The sequence below is a fragment of the Acomys russatus genome, chromosome 12 (genome assembly GCF_903995435.1).
Source record: "Acomys russatus chromosome 12, mAcoRus1.1, whole genome shotgun sequence".
In the NCBI taxonomy this organism is placed as follows: Eukaryota; Metazoa; Chordata; class Mammalia; order Rodentia; family Muridae; genus Acomys; species Acomys russatus.
The window spans coordinates 13,640,915-13,657,334 of NC_067148.1; the positions used below are offsets into that span (position 1 = coordinate 13,640,915).

Sequence of the window (16,420 nt, forward strand, 5' to 3'; positions counted from 1 at the left end):
CCATTAAAGACAGTCTTCATATGGCATCTGAAGACCTCGAGTTATAACAATAGCAGTAATAATTAGAGAGCTGTGACTAAGAAAATACAATATACTTTGGTAGTCTCATAGCTCCAAAGGCCATGCAAACACTGCCAGTACTCCCAGCATATTGCAAACTCGTGCAGCCCTATAGCTCTACTGGGTGAGGCTGATAGAACCTGTGGATAGTGGCCCAGACATGACAAACTAAACCAGACTAAATTATGAACTTTGCAGTAAGACTAGAACAGAGCCTTTAGGTCTTACGCTCCAAGCCTGGTTTATCTGCAAAGCTTGTTGGTAAGTTCTCGAACTCTGAGAATGCCATGTGCCTCCTTTGCAAAACTGAGGAAGGGTCCCCTTCTGAGCTACTTGGTCATCCTACATTTAAAAGGAGCCCCAGGAGGAGAAGCCATATGAGGAAACGTCTAGGGGAGCCCAACCAGCCCCCAAGCCAAGAAAAATGGGGTGGAGGGTGCAGAGGGACTTCCTCTTGCTGCTCTCACCCCTCCCCCTTACTTCTTGAGGCTAACCGACCCTTTATTAGGTTAATCACTGCCTCGGATTTTAACTACTTCCTCAACCTACTCCACACAAATGACTAATTTCATGTTTACTATAAAAGCATCTGGAAAGGATTTAGAAACAAATTTCTACCCAACAGACTTGAGTTACCTACCTTGATGGGCCACTGGCCCAAAGCGTACTTTCCCTGCCTCTGCTAGGGCCTTTACTTGCTCTGAAGCTCGAAGCTGGCTTGCAGCAGCAACAGCTGCAGCTGCGGCAACTAAACCCTTCTTCCTTTCCTATTGATCCCTCCCGGACTGGCCTCCTACCACCATCCTTTAGGGTCTGGCCACGTCATAAGTTCACTCACCCAAAATAAGTTTGTTTTGTTTTTTGTTTTTAAGTGCTAGCTGAGAATCCCAACCCTTTTGGATACAGCCAACCTTTGAGAAGTCACAGGCCTAGACCGGGAAGGCTGAGGGAGAGGAAGCCTGGCGGTGAAGTCCAAGTTCATCGAGTCCCCCGGGGTCCGGAGGCTGCCTCGGGCGCCCCCTCCCGGTAGTATTGAAAACCTCTGTTCTGAGTCTTAGGCTGCAGCCAAGCTAGAGGCCAGAACTGGTGAGGGGCTCGCGCCTCCCAGTACCGTTTCCAGGAAAAGGCTCCCCCAGGAACCCCTTCCACACCTAACCAGAGGTCCCGGCCCTCGGTGTCAAGTGCATCAGTGAAATGAGCGCCATCACAGATGCCATCAGCAACTTCCTTGGAGATAGAAGAGGGGGTTAAGTCAGAGAAACAGGGATGGGGGTGGAAACTACAAGGGGAATTTGGAGATGAAACGAGCAATGAAAAAAGAGAAAGGAGACAAGTAGACGTGTTTCAACTCCAAGCTCCCATTTCCCCTTTCAAATGAACGGCCTCCCTACTGTGAGCAGAATCAAGTATTTATGAAGGCATTTTTTGCATATTAATAGCTGCATGGGCATGGTGCCTTGCCATCTCTTAAATCCTAAAGGTATGGTGCCCTTTTTTTAATACAGGTCTTTCCAGCTCCTCGGAATCTGGTTTTCTCCTTCAGATTTATTCCCCCTTCTGCCTTGTGGCTCCCCCTGGGGCCCTACAAGTGATTAAGAGAAATTAGTTCCCGGGCTGCCTTCAGAGACCCAGGATCGCTCTTCCCTCTGCGGGTAACTGACATCAATTGCCAAGCGCTTTTCCTCGTCCCCAGGGCCTCTGCGGAGAGGCTGGAGGTTGGGTGAGGTGACCAGCACCTAAAAAGAATGTTAAAATTGTAAATGAAAGTTCCAGAAGGAGACGTTAATACCATGCATCTGTGCAGTGAAAGGAGAAAGTAAAACTAAAAAGGAGGGGGGAAATGCAATCACTTCATTAACCTTGCTAGTACTGTCTAGCTGCAGTGAGGACTGCATTCCATTTTTAAAAGGAAAACATTGAGAGTTAGAAACATAAGTAAAAGACAAACATTCATGTAAAAATAAGAGGAATAGGCAAGAATGTGAGCTCTGGGTCCTTGCCTGCCACGGGTGCGGCTCTGGGTGTGATCTGGAACTTTCTCCCCACCACACACACAACACTGCTTTTGATCCCCGGGACCACATAAAATCAGGTCTGGTGACACACACCTGCAATACCAGAGCTTGGAAGGTGAGGCAGGAGGCTCGGAAAGTCAAGACCAGTACACAGGACACAGCAACTTTCAGGCAGCCTGAGCTATGTGATTTCCCTGGACTCTGTGGTTTGACACTGGGCAATATTAAGGCTGGTGAGGAAGATCCAGCCTAGGCTTTGCAGAATGGTGCGTACCACTCCTGGCTTCCACACCTTTCTGAATGTTGCCTGGGAAGCAAACCAGACTCAGCCCCACCCCCTTTCTCCTTTCTTTTTTTGTTGTTACTATTTTTTGTTTTTGAGACAAAGTCTTACTATGTACCACGTTAGGCTCGCCATCCTCCTGCCTGACTGAAATTATAGGCATATGCCACCACACCCAGTTTGACTGACTATTTTGAAAGTGCAAAAATCAAAGTCATAAGTCAGTCGTGATTGCGTCTATGGTTGCGGCTTGTGTGTGTTTTGTGCTTAAGCATCCGTAAGGGAAAGCCACCGCAGGCAGGGAGCTTGAAATTAGGCTGTGCTGGGTTCAAACTGTACTGTGTTTCCCTGGGGTTGTTGTTTTTGTTGTCTCTCCATTTCCTTCTTTATTCTCTCATGAAAAAGAAAAGACAATCATACAAAGAGTTCGTTCATTTTCAAGATGGCCATGGGTGCATAACTCTTGGAATCCAGGACCCTAGAAGCTGAAACAGGGCCTTGACTACTTCAAAAATAGACTGAGCACACTGACTGGAAAAACCAAAAGAATCAAATAAGTAAATAAGATTTTTGGTTGGGGGGGTTGTTTGTTTATTTGTTTGTTTTTGACAGGGTCTCACTATGTACACAAGGCTGGCCATAGACTCACAATCCCTTCAAAGTGCTGGGATTGGAGGCATGCACTACCACACCCAGATAAATAAATAAATTTTAAAGTGTACATTGTATCCAGGGGTAGCTAAAGTGACCCAGGAGTCACAATGTACAGCAACAGGTCCTGCACAGCAAGCTAAGCAACAACAACATCTCTTAACACGACTCCTTTAACAGATTTTACATTAATCAGATTTATACTGGGCTGTTGCATGGGGCCCTCAGGATTTACCTTTCAAGACTTCAATTCCTTTTCAAACATTTTATCCTTCTAAGCCTCGGAGGTCAATGAATTCGTCTCTTATTTTCGTTTGCACCTCAAGTATGACCCTCTCGTGCCCACTCAGGTCTATATATGTGGGACAAGTGGGTCTCTAAGCCCTGGTTTGCAGAGCTGTGAGGCCACAGAGGTCGCCAGTGGAGTATCAAAGTGACTGAAATAATGGAGTGAGCTGATGGCAAGATCAAGTTATGTTATTTAAATGCAGCTTTATTGGGAGCAGCAGGGGAAGGTGGAGAGATAGGCATGCATGGAGAGAGAGAGAGAGAGAGAGAGAGAGAGAGAGAGAGAGAGAGAGAGAGAGAGAGAGAGAGAAGAAGAAGAAGAAGAAGAAGAAGAAGGAGGAGGAGGAGGAGGAGGAGGAGGAGGAGGAGGAGGAGGAGGAGAGAAACCAAAATGCCTGGATTGTATAGTGAAGAGCCTCTGGGGGAGGGGAAGCCCTGCCCCTGGGCTAGGGAATTCAGGGGAGAGGACAGGGTGTGCCATCCACACCACACAGCAGGTAGAGACCTACCACAAAGAACAAACTCAATCCCTAACTAGATTTCCCAAGAATCACTGCATCCCTTTGTCTAAAATAAAGCATCCAGGCTTGGTGGTGCACATCTTTAATTCCAGCACTCCGCGGGCAGAAGTGGGCAAATCTCTGGGAGTTCAAGGCAAGCTGGTCTACATAGTGAGTTTCAGGATAGATAGATAGATAGATAGATAGATAGATAGATAGATAGATAGACAGACAGAGATAGATAGATGATAGACAGACAGACAGATAGATAGATAGACAGACAGATAGAGTTTAGAGCAAGCTTCACCTGTCTTCCCTTCAAACTCCTTCCTTTGTTCAAACCAGCTTGGACTTAGAAAAGACAAGGACCCTTTCTAACATGCTACCACTCCTTAGGTGTTTTGGTCTGGAGTTTTGTGGTTGCTTTGTAGAGATCAGAACTCTGGCAATGCCCTAAAAGTCTTGTTAAACTGCAATGATGTCCTTTTTCATCACATCACAGAGCTATTTCGTTTTCCACCTAGCCTAGCTAGTTCGGGGTTTGAGTTTACTGTAGCACCAGTTTGTATCTGCTCTATGTGTCTTCCATTTATCTGTTTTTGGATTCCCAAGGGTAGCCTGTCTCATTCCAACTACGATAGGACTTGCGTCAAATAAGGCTATGTGTACATCATCTGTCTCAGATGTGATGTTTGAGGTTACCATGACCTTTCCTCCTTCCAGACAATAAGCCCGTATACTCATGTGTAGATATACTGTGTTTTGTACAAAAGTAACCTTTTTATCGGGGGTCCCGATGATCCATGTTGTACCTTGTCGTCTAGTTAACTTTTTTTTTTTTTTAGAGATAGGGTTTCTCTGCATCATAATCCTGGCTTCCCTGGACTCACATGTAGACCAGGCTAGCCTTAAAATCAGAGATCCAACTCCCTCTGCCTCCCGAGTGCTGGGGTTAAAGTGTGCCACCACTGCCCAGCTTGGTTAACATTTTAGTAAGCTCCCAAGCTTTAAACCTAATTTATCTTAGTATTCTATTGTCTGACATAATTCCTGGTATATGAAAGCCACTGGAATACAAAAGACTTTGTTGATATGTAAATTTTTATGTTCAAGAAAATTCACAGTCCATAGAAATACGCAATCCATAGGAAGAGTCCACCGTCCTTGGAGGAGGGTTCAGAGGTGACCTTGAGCCGACTTTCTCCCACATCTCCTGCAGCCTCCAGGGCTGTGGAAAGCCGGTGGCCATCCGGACTTGATTATCCCCGCTCTAGAAAAGCTCCAGGTCATGTGCATATCTGCAGATGTCACTTGGCATCCTTAGGAGAGAGATGAGCTCTAGCATTGATTCCAACAACTAACTTTCTGTATTTCCTATGAAAGGAGGAGGGAACGGCTCTATGTTCCCTTTCCTGCAAAAATCTCTCTCCCTCCCTTTCCCCCCTCTCCACCCCCTCCTCTCCTTTTTTTTTTTTTTTTTTTTTTTTTTTATAAGTACCTCTTTGGTTGTGGAACTTGATTCTGAAGACCTGGGCAAACTTCCTTTCTGGCCTAAGTATACCCAAATCTGTCCACTTCTTAACTCCCTAGACAAGTCAAGGACAATTTTCTACAGTTTTGTTTTTGTTTTGTTGTTGTTGTTGTTTTGTTTTGTTTTGAATTATAAAACCAAAGTGTTCTATGTTGGATTTACGTGGCTACCATTATTCCAATAATCCTGTACTTACTGGCCTCTTGGTTGCTGGTGACACACGATAGCTGACGCCTTAAGCCCTCTTTCATTTTTCTTTTTATGTTGGACAATTTCAAACATAGGTAACATAAAGGGACTAATACAGTGAGCATCCAGGTTCCTGCCCACAAATCTGAACAATTGTCTCCCTATAATCTTGAGAGAGGCTTTCTGAATAGTAGGTAATGGCAGCTGATGGTTTAGGGGTTCATGCAAAGGACTTAGGGTTATCTCCCTCAGTATTTATATTGTGGGTACAGTTATGGCCTCTGTTTCATACTGGAGCCCCTGTTCACAGTGAACCACCCTCCAAAGAGGCCTGGCAGAAGACTGGGGAGCCCAAAAAAAGCCATATTTAGATGGCATCTTCCTGCTTCCTGGCTCTGTGGCTTGGGGCACATTACCTAACCTGAGATTCTGTTTCCTCCCATGTAAAAGATGCCATTTCCCCTTTGGGGTCCTGCAAGGATTATATGAGTCAGCATACAGCCAGGGATTGGCCGGCTCTGAGCACAGGAGGAGGTTCACGATATGACTCCTGCTCTCTTACTCCCCTGTTGTCTACCCTAAAGGTTATCATCAGGTCGGACTCAGATGGGAAGGAAGGAAGCAGGGAGTTTGGGGACTAGGATCACCCACCCCAGAACAAATGCCAGGGAAACCTTAGAAGTTAGGGACGAAAGGGCTGGGTGGAAGGGAGGAGGCAGGAGAGAAAAGAGGACATTTTTGTGTTATCTTACTCCAACCCTCTTCTGTCCCAGCATTGCTGGGACTAGTTCAACTTCACAGTCTTTCTAAATTATGGGGTAGATAAGCTTTTATGGCCCAATCTGGGAATCAAAGCACCACTGGTAAGTTGATTTCTCTAGTGACTGATTTAAAATGACCCTTTTATCGTGGAATCAAGTTGAGGTTCCCTGTCTGTTGATCGTCAGACTGAAGAGGTCACACCAACAAAACAGAGTTGGGGGTGGAAGGCCTGAGTTAGAAGGAACTGGGGGGGGGGGGTCTATTTCCATCCCCTCCCCCACCCTTCCATCTCCTGTCCAAGGCAGACTTCACTCAGACCTAGGAGAGGTGCCCGCCTGAGCCCGCCTAGACACCCCCTCCTGGAAAACACTGGGCTCCACCTCCCTAGGGGCATGGCAGATTTCTCTTTTGGCTCAAAAGTTTTCTCCTTCCCCCCCCCCCCACCCCCTCCAGCTAAGCCAGATAAACAACGATTGTGTTGTGTCAACAAAGCACTTAATTAAATTGAGGACAATATCAATTAGAATTCCTGGATAAGATTTGCTTGCAGATAAGGGAAACCCTGGGGCTAAAGTGCCCAGTGGTTCATTACTGAAAATCTCCCTGAGAACAAGGAACTGAGCACCTTTCTCTAGGTTGAGAAGCAGGCCCAGAAAGCTTAGTGACTAGGCAAAAAAAAAAATCCCTGAAATTAGCCCTCACTAAGGCAAGGACTAGAAGTTGGGGCTGCTTTTCCTTCGACCAGGGCTTGCTAGTTGTGAGTTAATTTGCTAAACACTGAGGAGACTATGCCAGCAACTTTTTTTTTAAGATTTATTTATTTATTATGTATACAGTGCTCTGCCTACATGTACACCAACAGGCCAGAAGAGAGCATCAGATCACATTATAGATGGTTGTGAACCACTATGTGGTTGTTGGGAATTGAACTCAGGACCTCTGGAGGAGCAGTCAGTGCCCTTAACACTCTGAGCCATCTCTCCAGCCCACCAGCAACTTTTATAGACTTGAGATATGGAAAAAGTACATGAAGGGCTTGGGGATATAGTTCAGTTGGTAGAGTTATTGCTTGCTTAGTGTGCATAAGATCCTGGGTTCAATCCTTACCACTGCAGGAACTGACATGGTGCCCTACATCTGTAAACCCAGCTCAGGAAGCAGAGGTAAAAGCATCAAGATCGTCCTCAGCTATTTAGGGAACTCAATCAAAGACAGCCCAAGACCCATGAGACTCCATCTCAAAAAAGGAAGGAGATGGGGAAGGATAAAGTGCTGAGGACCAAAATTCTTAACAGGAGACTGAACAAGGAGCCCCCTTGACGCCTAAAAGCCAACTGTCTCCACCATGCCCACTGCTCCTAAAAAGTCCCACTGGGGATCTGGAGAGATGGCTCAGAGGTTAAGAGCACTGGCTGCTCTTCCCAGCAACCACATGGTGGCTCACAACCATCTAGAATGAGATTTGGTGCCCTCTTCTGGCTGCATGTGTACATACAGGCAGAATACTGTATATATAATAAATACTTTTTTTTTTTTAAGTCCCACTGGGCACATGTTGCCACGCCCACACATTCATGGTGAGTGAGTGGAGCGAGAATGCTGAGTGCATTGATGGCAGGCAGGGGTGGGCACGGGGTGAACTACGTCGTAGGCTGACTGCAGACCCTTTGCCCTTGGGAGGCTGGGTGGTGAAGTAAGATCTTCCAGTCCTTTGTGATCTTCTCTGCACTAGACTGCTCTCCTCTCCCAGGCAGGGGAGACAAGGTAGGAGACCACTCATGGGTACCTGGGCGGGAGGGAGTCGGCAGTGTCTGCAGACCGCAGCCCTCACAGACAGCCGCTCTCTTGGAGAAGCCAGATCACCAGGAGCCAGCAAAGTTTCAAGTGCAAGGCGGCCCGCCCCTAGGCCTTAGGTAGCAAAACCGAGGGAACTGGTCAGGCCCTTTATTTAGGCTGAAGTTCTCATTTTCAGGATTTGCTTGTGAGGAGAGAGGTTCAAATCCCCGGTCCGGTCCTCCCCCTCTACATCTAGAGACTGACTTTGTTGGGTCTTCCTTCCCCACCAGCGTTCAAAGCTCCCAAGGATAGGAGAGTTAAGTCCACGGAGGGGGTCTGATGGTCAGGACTCTCATTTTTGTTTGCTCACAGAAGGGGATAAATGCCCGAGTGCGCAGAGGTTTGATGTGACAGAGAAAAGGACCCCAAGGGGGATTTAAACCCAGGTGTCCCCACTGCTCTGCTCTGCTACTTTTCCAAGCATTAAGAGAATGGTGAGGTGTCCCGTCCCACCCGCCCCACCTCCCCCAATTCAAATCTTGGCTACCCAGGCTCTCCCTCCCCCCTCGAGTTTCCTTCCCCAAAGCTCAGCTGTCCCACAGGTTCCCAGAGACTCTTGGCAGCTTGGCTCTCAGAGGGGAGCTGTGAGCTGCGTGGGAGGCAGCGAGGCAGTTAGCCGGCCAGAGTGTTGCAGCCTACTTAATGAGGGACAGGAGCTCCTGCTGGAGTCATTAAGCGGCAGCAACAAAGGTGGGGAACCCCAATTAGAAAGGAGTGGGAGACATCAGGAGGAGGCCCCTCGGGACAGATCCTTGTCTTGGGTGACTCTGTGGGACTCATGGGTGGAGTAGGAGCTGGGTTCAGAGTCTCGTTTTTTAAAGTAAGATGTCCCAAGGTCTGTTTGGAAGAGTCACTTGTGAAGCTTTAAGAAGTCTCAAGGGAGGAGGGGACATGACTGGGGGGTCGGGTGATTCTCCCGGAGTGTACCGTTCAGATATTTCAACCAAAGGGAATGATAAGCTGTTCACTTAATTTTAACGGACACCCCCTTGCAGTTCGGCTTCTGTGTGTTCCTAGGGATGTCTGGACACAGCCAATGGCCCCTCCTGTTGATAGAGCAGCTGAATCTCATTATGTTTACAGCAAGATAATAATCCTGGGTTTTCCGTGGCTCGCTCTGTCAGAGTGTAAGATTAGCCCTTGAATTCATTAGCAGCCGCCTCCTTTTAAATGTCAAGTAACTGCTTAAATGCCAAGCGCTCACGAAATGCCTTTCTGCGCAATCAAATCAGCTATACCAGATTAACTAATTCATCTTCGTTGTTTCATTTACTAAAGAGAAATGATTCCAGGTGTTTGTTTGTTTGTTTGTTTTAAGCAGAGCCTAAAAATAGTACAATATTTACAGCGCAACATAGGGAAGGGAGCTGGATGAATTTTGATTTTTCTCGGAAATATGTCACCTTTCCATCAGTTTCAAATCATTTCCACCAAAGTGTGCGCATGAGAAACAGAAACAGCTTTGGGCCTCTGCTTTCTTCTAGCCACAACCCCCCTGCCCCTCTGCCTTCCTTTCAGTTAACCCTGGGCTGCCTTCTCCTTCCTGCACTTTTAGAGACCTTGACCCTGGGTTAACTCTCTACGCTGCTGTCTTTGCTCTCAACATACCCCAGGGCTGCAAGGGTCTGTTTTGACTGCCCTGCCCTGCAAACACAAAGGGGGAGCTCACAGGGTCAGGATGGAGGCCCAGAAGGCTGGAGCAAAGGCAGTCTGGAAATCAAGAACTCTCCTTTTAAAGAACCCTGCCTGAGTTGGACCTCCAAAATAATCAGATCTAGGAGCTACTGGGAAAGACAGATGGGGTCTAGGCTTCCTCCTTCTTGCCAACCCAATGTGGGCTCTACCATTACCTCCTCGGAGAGGTCCTCCCTGACTGGACCAAGGCATACCGCCAACTGATGCCCCCATCAGCTGCCAGTCTCTCACTGTGTCTTCATAGATGACTCACCATCTAAAATCATCTGCTGACCTGTGCTGGCTTGTCCCTGGTAGCCACTCTAAATACCTGTTTTTTAATGAAAAGACACAAACCACCCAAGCACACGGGCTGCTTTTTCTGCTTCTAATTCTCTGACTTTTTCTCCTCTTATCACCTCTCAGAATCCTCTTTATGTGTTTAATCATCTTTACTCCTCCCGGGCTCTATTTTACTATCATCCATTTGCAGAACCATTTGATGATGATGATGATGATGACATCATCATCCACCACAACGACAGTACTCCTGAAAGCGTTTCATCACGCTACAATTAATGGCTCCTAAATGACAAAAGAGATGAGCAGAGTGGCCAAGAGAATTGTTAGAGAAAAAGACTTAAGAGTCAAGAGGTGGGGGTCGGGTGGGGGGGCAGGGAGGACTCTTCTCAAAGCCCTTGACTCCCAGCTCTTTTACGTTGAATCCCACATAGGAGCTGAAGTCATTCCAGGCACGCTCCAGCCTAGTCTTTCTTGGCCATGCCCTTGTCCTCTAAGCCAAACACAAAAGTCTTCTGTAGATAACACAGAAATGTATCTCAAATCACACCGCCTGATTTCCATCATCCAGGCAGTGATCCATGAAGGATTGTGAGGCTAGCCAGCTTGAATCCTGTCAGATGCTAGCTTGAACCAAAAGCTAGCTCTCATTGGAGTTAGAAGAAGGCAGGGAGGGAGATCTCTGCCTGAGAAGCTAAACAGATATATGGCTAAAATGACAAAAAAAAAAAAAAAAAGATGTGTTTTTCCAGAAAAATCTTTATCTTTAGACATGTTTCAAAACAAAGGAATGTGGTTGCTCACTGGAATGACGGTCGCTCGTGAGGACCCACCAACTGGTAATTCCTCATGAATTCTCCTTACGAGTGTACAAATGTTATGGGAGGGATGGTTTACAGCTTTTTTTGTCCAGAGAGATAGACATCTAGAGTCAGTCTCCTAGAAAGTATGGAACTGATCAAAATTCCCACCCAGGGTGACCTCATAGCACATCATTAACGTATGCGGACCCCCCTCCCCAAATAAATAACTTTCTCTTTGCAAATGAGGGGATCAAGGAGCACTTCCTGTGAAGGGTGCTTCCTGTCCCCTCCCCATTTGAGGCGAGGTAAGCCCCACTCATGGCGGCCTCTGCTAGTCTCCACTCAGCCTTTCCTTACTCTTCACCTCAGGCCAAGTGTGAATCCCACGCAGTCCTTGGCTTCCTTCTTCGTTCTCGCTTCCCTTTCAGCGGAGTTCAGTGTGCCCCTCCCGAGGGTACACACGTCTGCTTCCCTCATTCCGCACCATTTTCCTACCTCCTCCTGCCGTGCATGAGAAAGATGCCCAATACGTATTTGTTGTATGACTGAAAGAAAGCAAAAAGACCAGCATCGGGCAAGAAGGCCCTCATAAGCTCTGTAAGATGGTTGGCCTTCCTTCATTCCACAGGCAACGGCCTTTGAGGGTTCGAAGCGGAGGCCGGGCAGGCGTGACCACATCGCTTCTTAGATCACCCAGTTTGCAGTGGGAGGCGCAGGCTGGAAGGCAGCTTCAGGCCAAACTTTCAGCGCTCTGAAATGTGACACCATTTGCTCGTTTTGGTGACCACAGAGAGTGTGTGGCCCAAGAGATCTTAGGGCCCCTGCGGCCTCCCAGGCTCCTGTCTCGGCCCATTCTTCCTTCCGTCCCTGCCGCATTTGTTCAAATCACTCTTCCGAACACATCAAACACGTCTCAGCTGGCAAAGGAGCCGAACTCTTGCTGTCGGCATACGTACCGCAGGACAGACTTGATGGCCATTCGGGGGGTGGGGGATTTTTTTTTAAAGCCCCATTTTAAAAAGGAGTCTAGATATGAAGACGCTGGCTTATGATCCCAACACTTTTGGAGGACAAAGCAAAGGAATCACAAGTTTGAGGCCTGCTTGGGCTACACAGAGAGGGACTGTCACAGGAGAGAGGGGGAAAAAAAAAAAAGAAAGAAAGAAAAAGAAAAAGAAAGAAAGAAAAGAAAAAAAAGTCTTGCCTTGCTTGGGCAGTGATCTGAACTCTTCCGAATGCCACCTAAATGGCTTTGGGCAAGTTGGTTTCCTGGTCTGTGATATGGGGGCAGCCAGACGTGCCTCCCAGGGTCGCTGTGTACAGTAAGTGAATTAATTACCATGCCGGGAAGGTCCCTTTTCCCACTGCTCTGGATACTATTAGCTGGTCTCTACATCTGTGTAACCCTGTGTCCCCAACGGGCAAAGTAGATGTTGCCTATTCCTGATGCCATGGTGAAACAAAATGCTTTTTATAAATATTAGGGGGTTTGGCCCAGCTCTTGTTGCCCTGTGTATTATCCCTATGAAATTCGGTCTTTCTGCTTCTCTCCCAGGGAGCCCCGCAGTCCTTGGAGGCAGCAGCTCAGAAGACGGGAGAGCCTCAAAGTTGTATAAATAAAGGGCTGATATGTTCAAACGGAAAAGAATTTTACACACGCAAGCTGCACATCGACATGATGCCGTTCCTGAAGGTGATCTCACACTGAGAAGACAAGGGGTTTATAGACACATACACGGGGATGCCGGTTAATACACTTCTGCATGCTACAAAAACAGCTCAGAAGTCCCTCTGCGCTCTTACTCTATCTAAAAGGGCAGAAAATAGGCGGCTTGTAGCAGATGAAGACAGAACAAATTAGGACAGTAATCCCAGCCAGCCATCGGGGACAAACCGGTTGGGTGTCTGGTGTAGGTAGTGGGGGACAGTGGAACAGAGAGGAAAGGGATAACTTTGAACTGCCTCCTAAAACAGGTAAATAGGATTCATTTCATCCTGACAAGTTCCCCGCGTAATTGCTACTGTTTGTGCCCATACCTTGGTAGAGTGATGCTCCTAAGACCACTAATTCTTGAGTTAATTATTTCAAAGTTGGCTGTAGATTCTCTCCCGGGTACCGGCTCTTGCTTTCTGTTCTCTAACAGCTCACTGATCTCCCAGGCTCAGCTTTGCTCCTGGTTAAGGGCACAGAGCACTCCTGAGGTGAGGTTGGCATGAGTCCCCCTTTGCTGCTCTCCCTCCCCCTCCAGCATGGAACTCCGCCCTGGTCCATGGCCCCTGTTCCACAGCTGAAGGCCTTCCCCAGCCCCTTCTTTGTCCTCTTCTGGGTATGCTGAGCTAAAAAAAATGGTCACAGAGTCAAAGACACCGACTAGAACAGCACCAAGAGAGGCGTGGAAGGACTTCCGAGCCTTCACACTACAGTTAGCAGACACCATCCCGGGCCCTTGATAAGAAGGGACAAGGAAAGACAGACGGACACAGGACAGGACAAACGCTTGAGAACTCATGATGACATCAAGACCACTCTTAACATCGGCTAACCCAGAATTCTCAGGCCATGCTTCTGTGGACTTCCTTGAGCCAATTCTGCAAGGCGGGGCTTTGACCTGGAGCCGTGTGGGTAGTCAGTGGTGCTCACAAGCTTGGGATCTTAGCAGCTGGGAAGTAGAGAGAGGGAGTTCAGGAATTCATCCTCACTTTCAGCTACCTAGGGAATCTGGTGCCACCCTTGAGCACACAAGAGCCCACTTCCTAACAAACAGAAAGCCACCTGTAAGTTGACCCCAAATCTATTTGTCTCTGTGTCTTTCCCAGCCTTCCTCCTGTGCTCTTGTAGTGGAGGCAAGATGGCTACTGGCTTGGATCCCATGTTCTAATGAAGCCACTGGTCCAGCCTGGATCCACAGAGAGTGACAATGCGGAAAAGGCAGATGTCTTTTTTTTTTTTTTTTAACATGAGACATGCTCTGTCTCATGTACACCTGCAGGCCAGAAGAGGGCATCAGATCACATTATAGATGGCTGTGAGCCGCCTTGTGGTTGCTGGGAATTGAACTCAGGACCTTCGGAAGAGCAGTCAGTGTGCTTAACCTCTGAGCCATCTCTCCAGCCCAAGACAGATGTCTTACAGGGCACTTAAATTACAAGACAGGAAGATGATTTCTGTACAGCAGAATAAGAGATGTTTACTATAAAAATCAAACAAACAAACAAAAAAGATGCTAGTGAAGTCATTCCGCCCCCCCCCACTTTTTTTTTTTTTTTTTTTTTTTTTTTTTTTTTTAATTTCAAGACAGAGTTGCTTTGTGTAGCCTTAGCTGTCCTGTAACTCACTCTGTAGGTCAGGCTTGCCTCAAATCGAGAGATCCACCTGCTTCTGCCTGCAGAATTCTGGGATTAAAACCGTGTGTCACCACGCCCTTCCCTCCCCCTCCCCCTTTCCTCCCCCTCCCCCTCCCCCTTTCCTCCCCCCCATACCCTCCCCATCCCCTCCCCATTTCCTCTCCCTCCCCCTCCCCCCACCCCCTCCCCCCTCTCCCTCCCCCTTCCATCTTCCCCCCCTCCCCGAGACAGGGTTTCTTTGGGTAGCCAGGCTGGCCTCGAACTCATAGCGACCCGCCTGCCTCTGCCTCCCAAGTGCTGGCGTTAAAGGTGTGTGCCACCACGCCCAGCTGAGCCCTTTTATTCTTAGCAACAGTGTTGGTTTTGCCTTGGAGCTTAAAAAAACGATAGCTGCAACCGTCTGAAACAGTGAGCGTGTCATCGTTATCACTGTTTACCCGTTCGTTTAATTACTATTTTGAGAAGCCTAGCCCCTCCTGAGTATCTGGGGGTCTGTCCATGAACAAAATAGACTGAGGTGGGCTGAGACTAGACTGTAGCTCAGTTGGAGAGTGCCTGCCTCACATGCACAAGGTCCTAGGTTCAATCCCCTGCACAAGCTGATGTTGACCCCAGGTTCTGTTTACACAGATGTGTTCCACTACCTGGTGAAAAAAAAAAAAAGAAATAGGTAGGAAAGGCCATGACATGGCTGCTCCTAGGTAGTGGAGGAGGAAGTGTATTATAGTGATGTGGGAGAGCATAGTCAGAGGCAGACACATCTGGGAGAGTCCAGTGTGGTCCTGACCCTGAGCCATTGGCAGGGGAGGGGAAGGGAGAGCAGGAAAGCAGCATGGGGGGGGGGGCGCAAAGGTACAAAGAGAACAAAAGGAGGAGTGGGTAACTAAAATGCATGAATTATATAGGAAAGGGCCTCTGGAGTAAGGGCAGGCAGGAGAGTTCAGGGTAGAGGTACAGATAAGAGCACAGGTAGAGCCGTACCCTGGAACAGGTAGGGACAGAGGGATGCTGGGAGAAGCTGGTGGCCAGGTCTGCTTTGATATGTTCAATAGGCACCTCAGCCAATTTTCCGGGCTTTGAAACTTAATACCTAGAGGATCGCTGCCAGTGCCTTCTGTGGTCACATCAGAGGGGGCTTCAATGAATTGAATGGGGGTAACAAGGCCATAAGGCTTGGCTTAAGACCCTGTCCAATCCCAGCACTCGGAAGGCAGAGGCAGGTGGATCGCTGTGAGTTTGAGGCGAGCCTGGTCTACAAAGTGAGTCCAGGACAGCCAAGGCTACACAGAGAAACCCTGTCTCGAAAAAACAAAAAAAAAAACAGTAGTAGTTTGCAAACCCCAGGGCTTCACACATCTGGAGTGGCCTTCTCACACTCCGAAACACTATTTCCTTTTTGCAAAATGGAGATGCTAAAAGCAATCTCAGCACACCTGCTTCTCAACTACAAGGTGAGAATCACATAAAATAACAGTTTTATAAACATGCTCACGGCTGTAACAGGCTCAGCCCAGGAGAGGAAGGAACACACACTTGGGCCCCATAAGGCCAAGCCCCTCACACGCTGAAACTTGCTTACACTTCCAGCAGTGTTCAGATTCCCCTCACTGGAGAACGCCAGGCTTACCAAGTACCCAGGCCATGGCTGACGCAGGGAGCTACCAGGCTTACCGACTGCCCAGGCCATGGCTGACACAGGGAGCTACCAGGCTTACCGACTGCCCAGGCCATGGCTGCCGCAGGGAGCTACCAGGCTTACCGACTGCCCAGGCCATGGCTGCCGCAGGGAGCTACCAGGCTTACCGACTGCCCAGGCCATGGCTGCCGCAGGGAGCTACCAGGCTTACCGACTGCCCAGGCCATGGCTGCCGCAGGGAGCTACCAGGCTTACCGACTGCCCAGGCCATGGCTGCCGCAGGGAGCTACCAGGCTTACCGACTGCCCAGGCCATGGCTGCCGCAGGGAGCTACCAGGCTTACCGACTGCCCAGGCCATGGCTGCCGCAGGGAGCTACCAGGCTTACCGACTGCCCAGGCCATGGCTGCCGCAGGGAGCTACCAGGCTTACCGACTGCCCAGGCCATGGCTGCCGCAGGGAGCTACCAGGCTTACCGACTGCCCAGGCCATGGCTGCCGCAGGGAGCTACCAGGCTTACTGACTGCCCAGGCCATGGCTGACGCAGG

General features: G+C 48.5%; 1 protein-coding gene across 1 annotated transcript in view; it reads left to right on the plus strand.

Moving 5' to 3' along the window:
- Positions 1-16,420, plus strand: part of Kiaa2012 (KIAA2012 ortholog) — a 115,971-nt gene that overhangs the window by 60,744 nt on the left and 38,807 nt on the right. The window contains exons 12-13 of the mRNA XM_051154533.1: positions 12,448-12,585; positions 13,142-13,219. Of these exons, the coding sequence (XP_051010490.1) occupies positions 12,448-12,585; positions 13,142-13,219 (216 nt within the window). The remainder of the gene's footprint in view (positions 1-12,447; positions 12,586-13,141; positions 13,220-16,420) is intronic.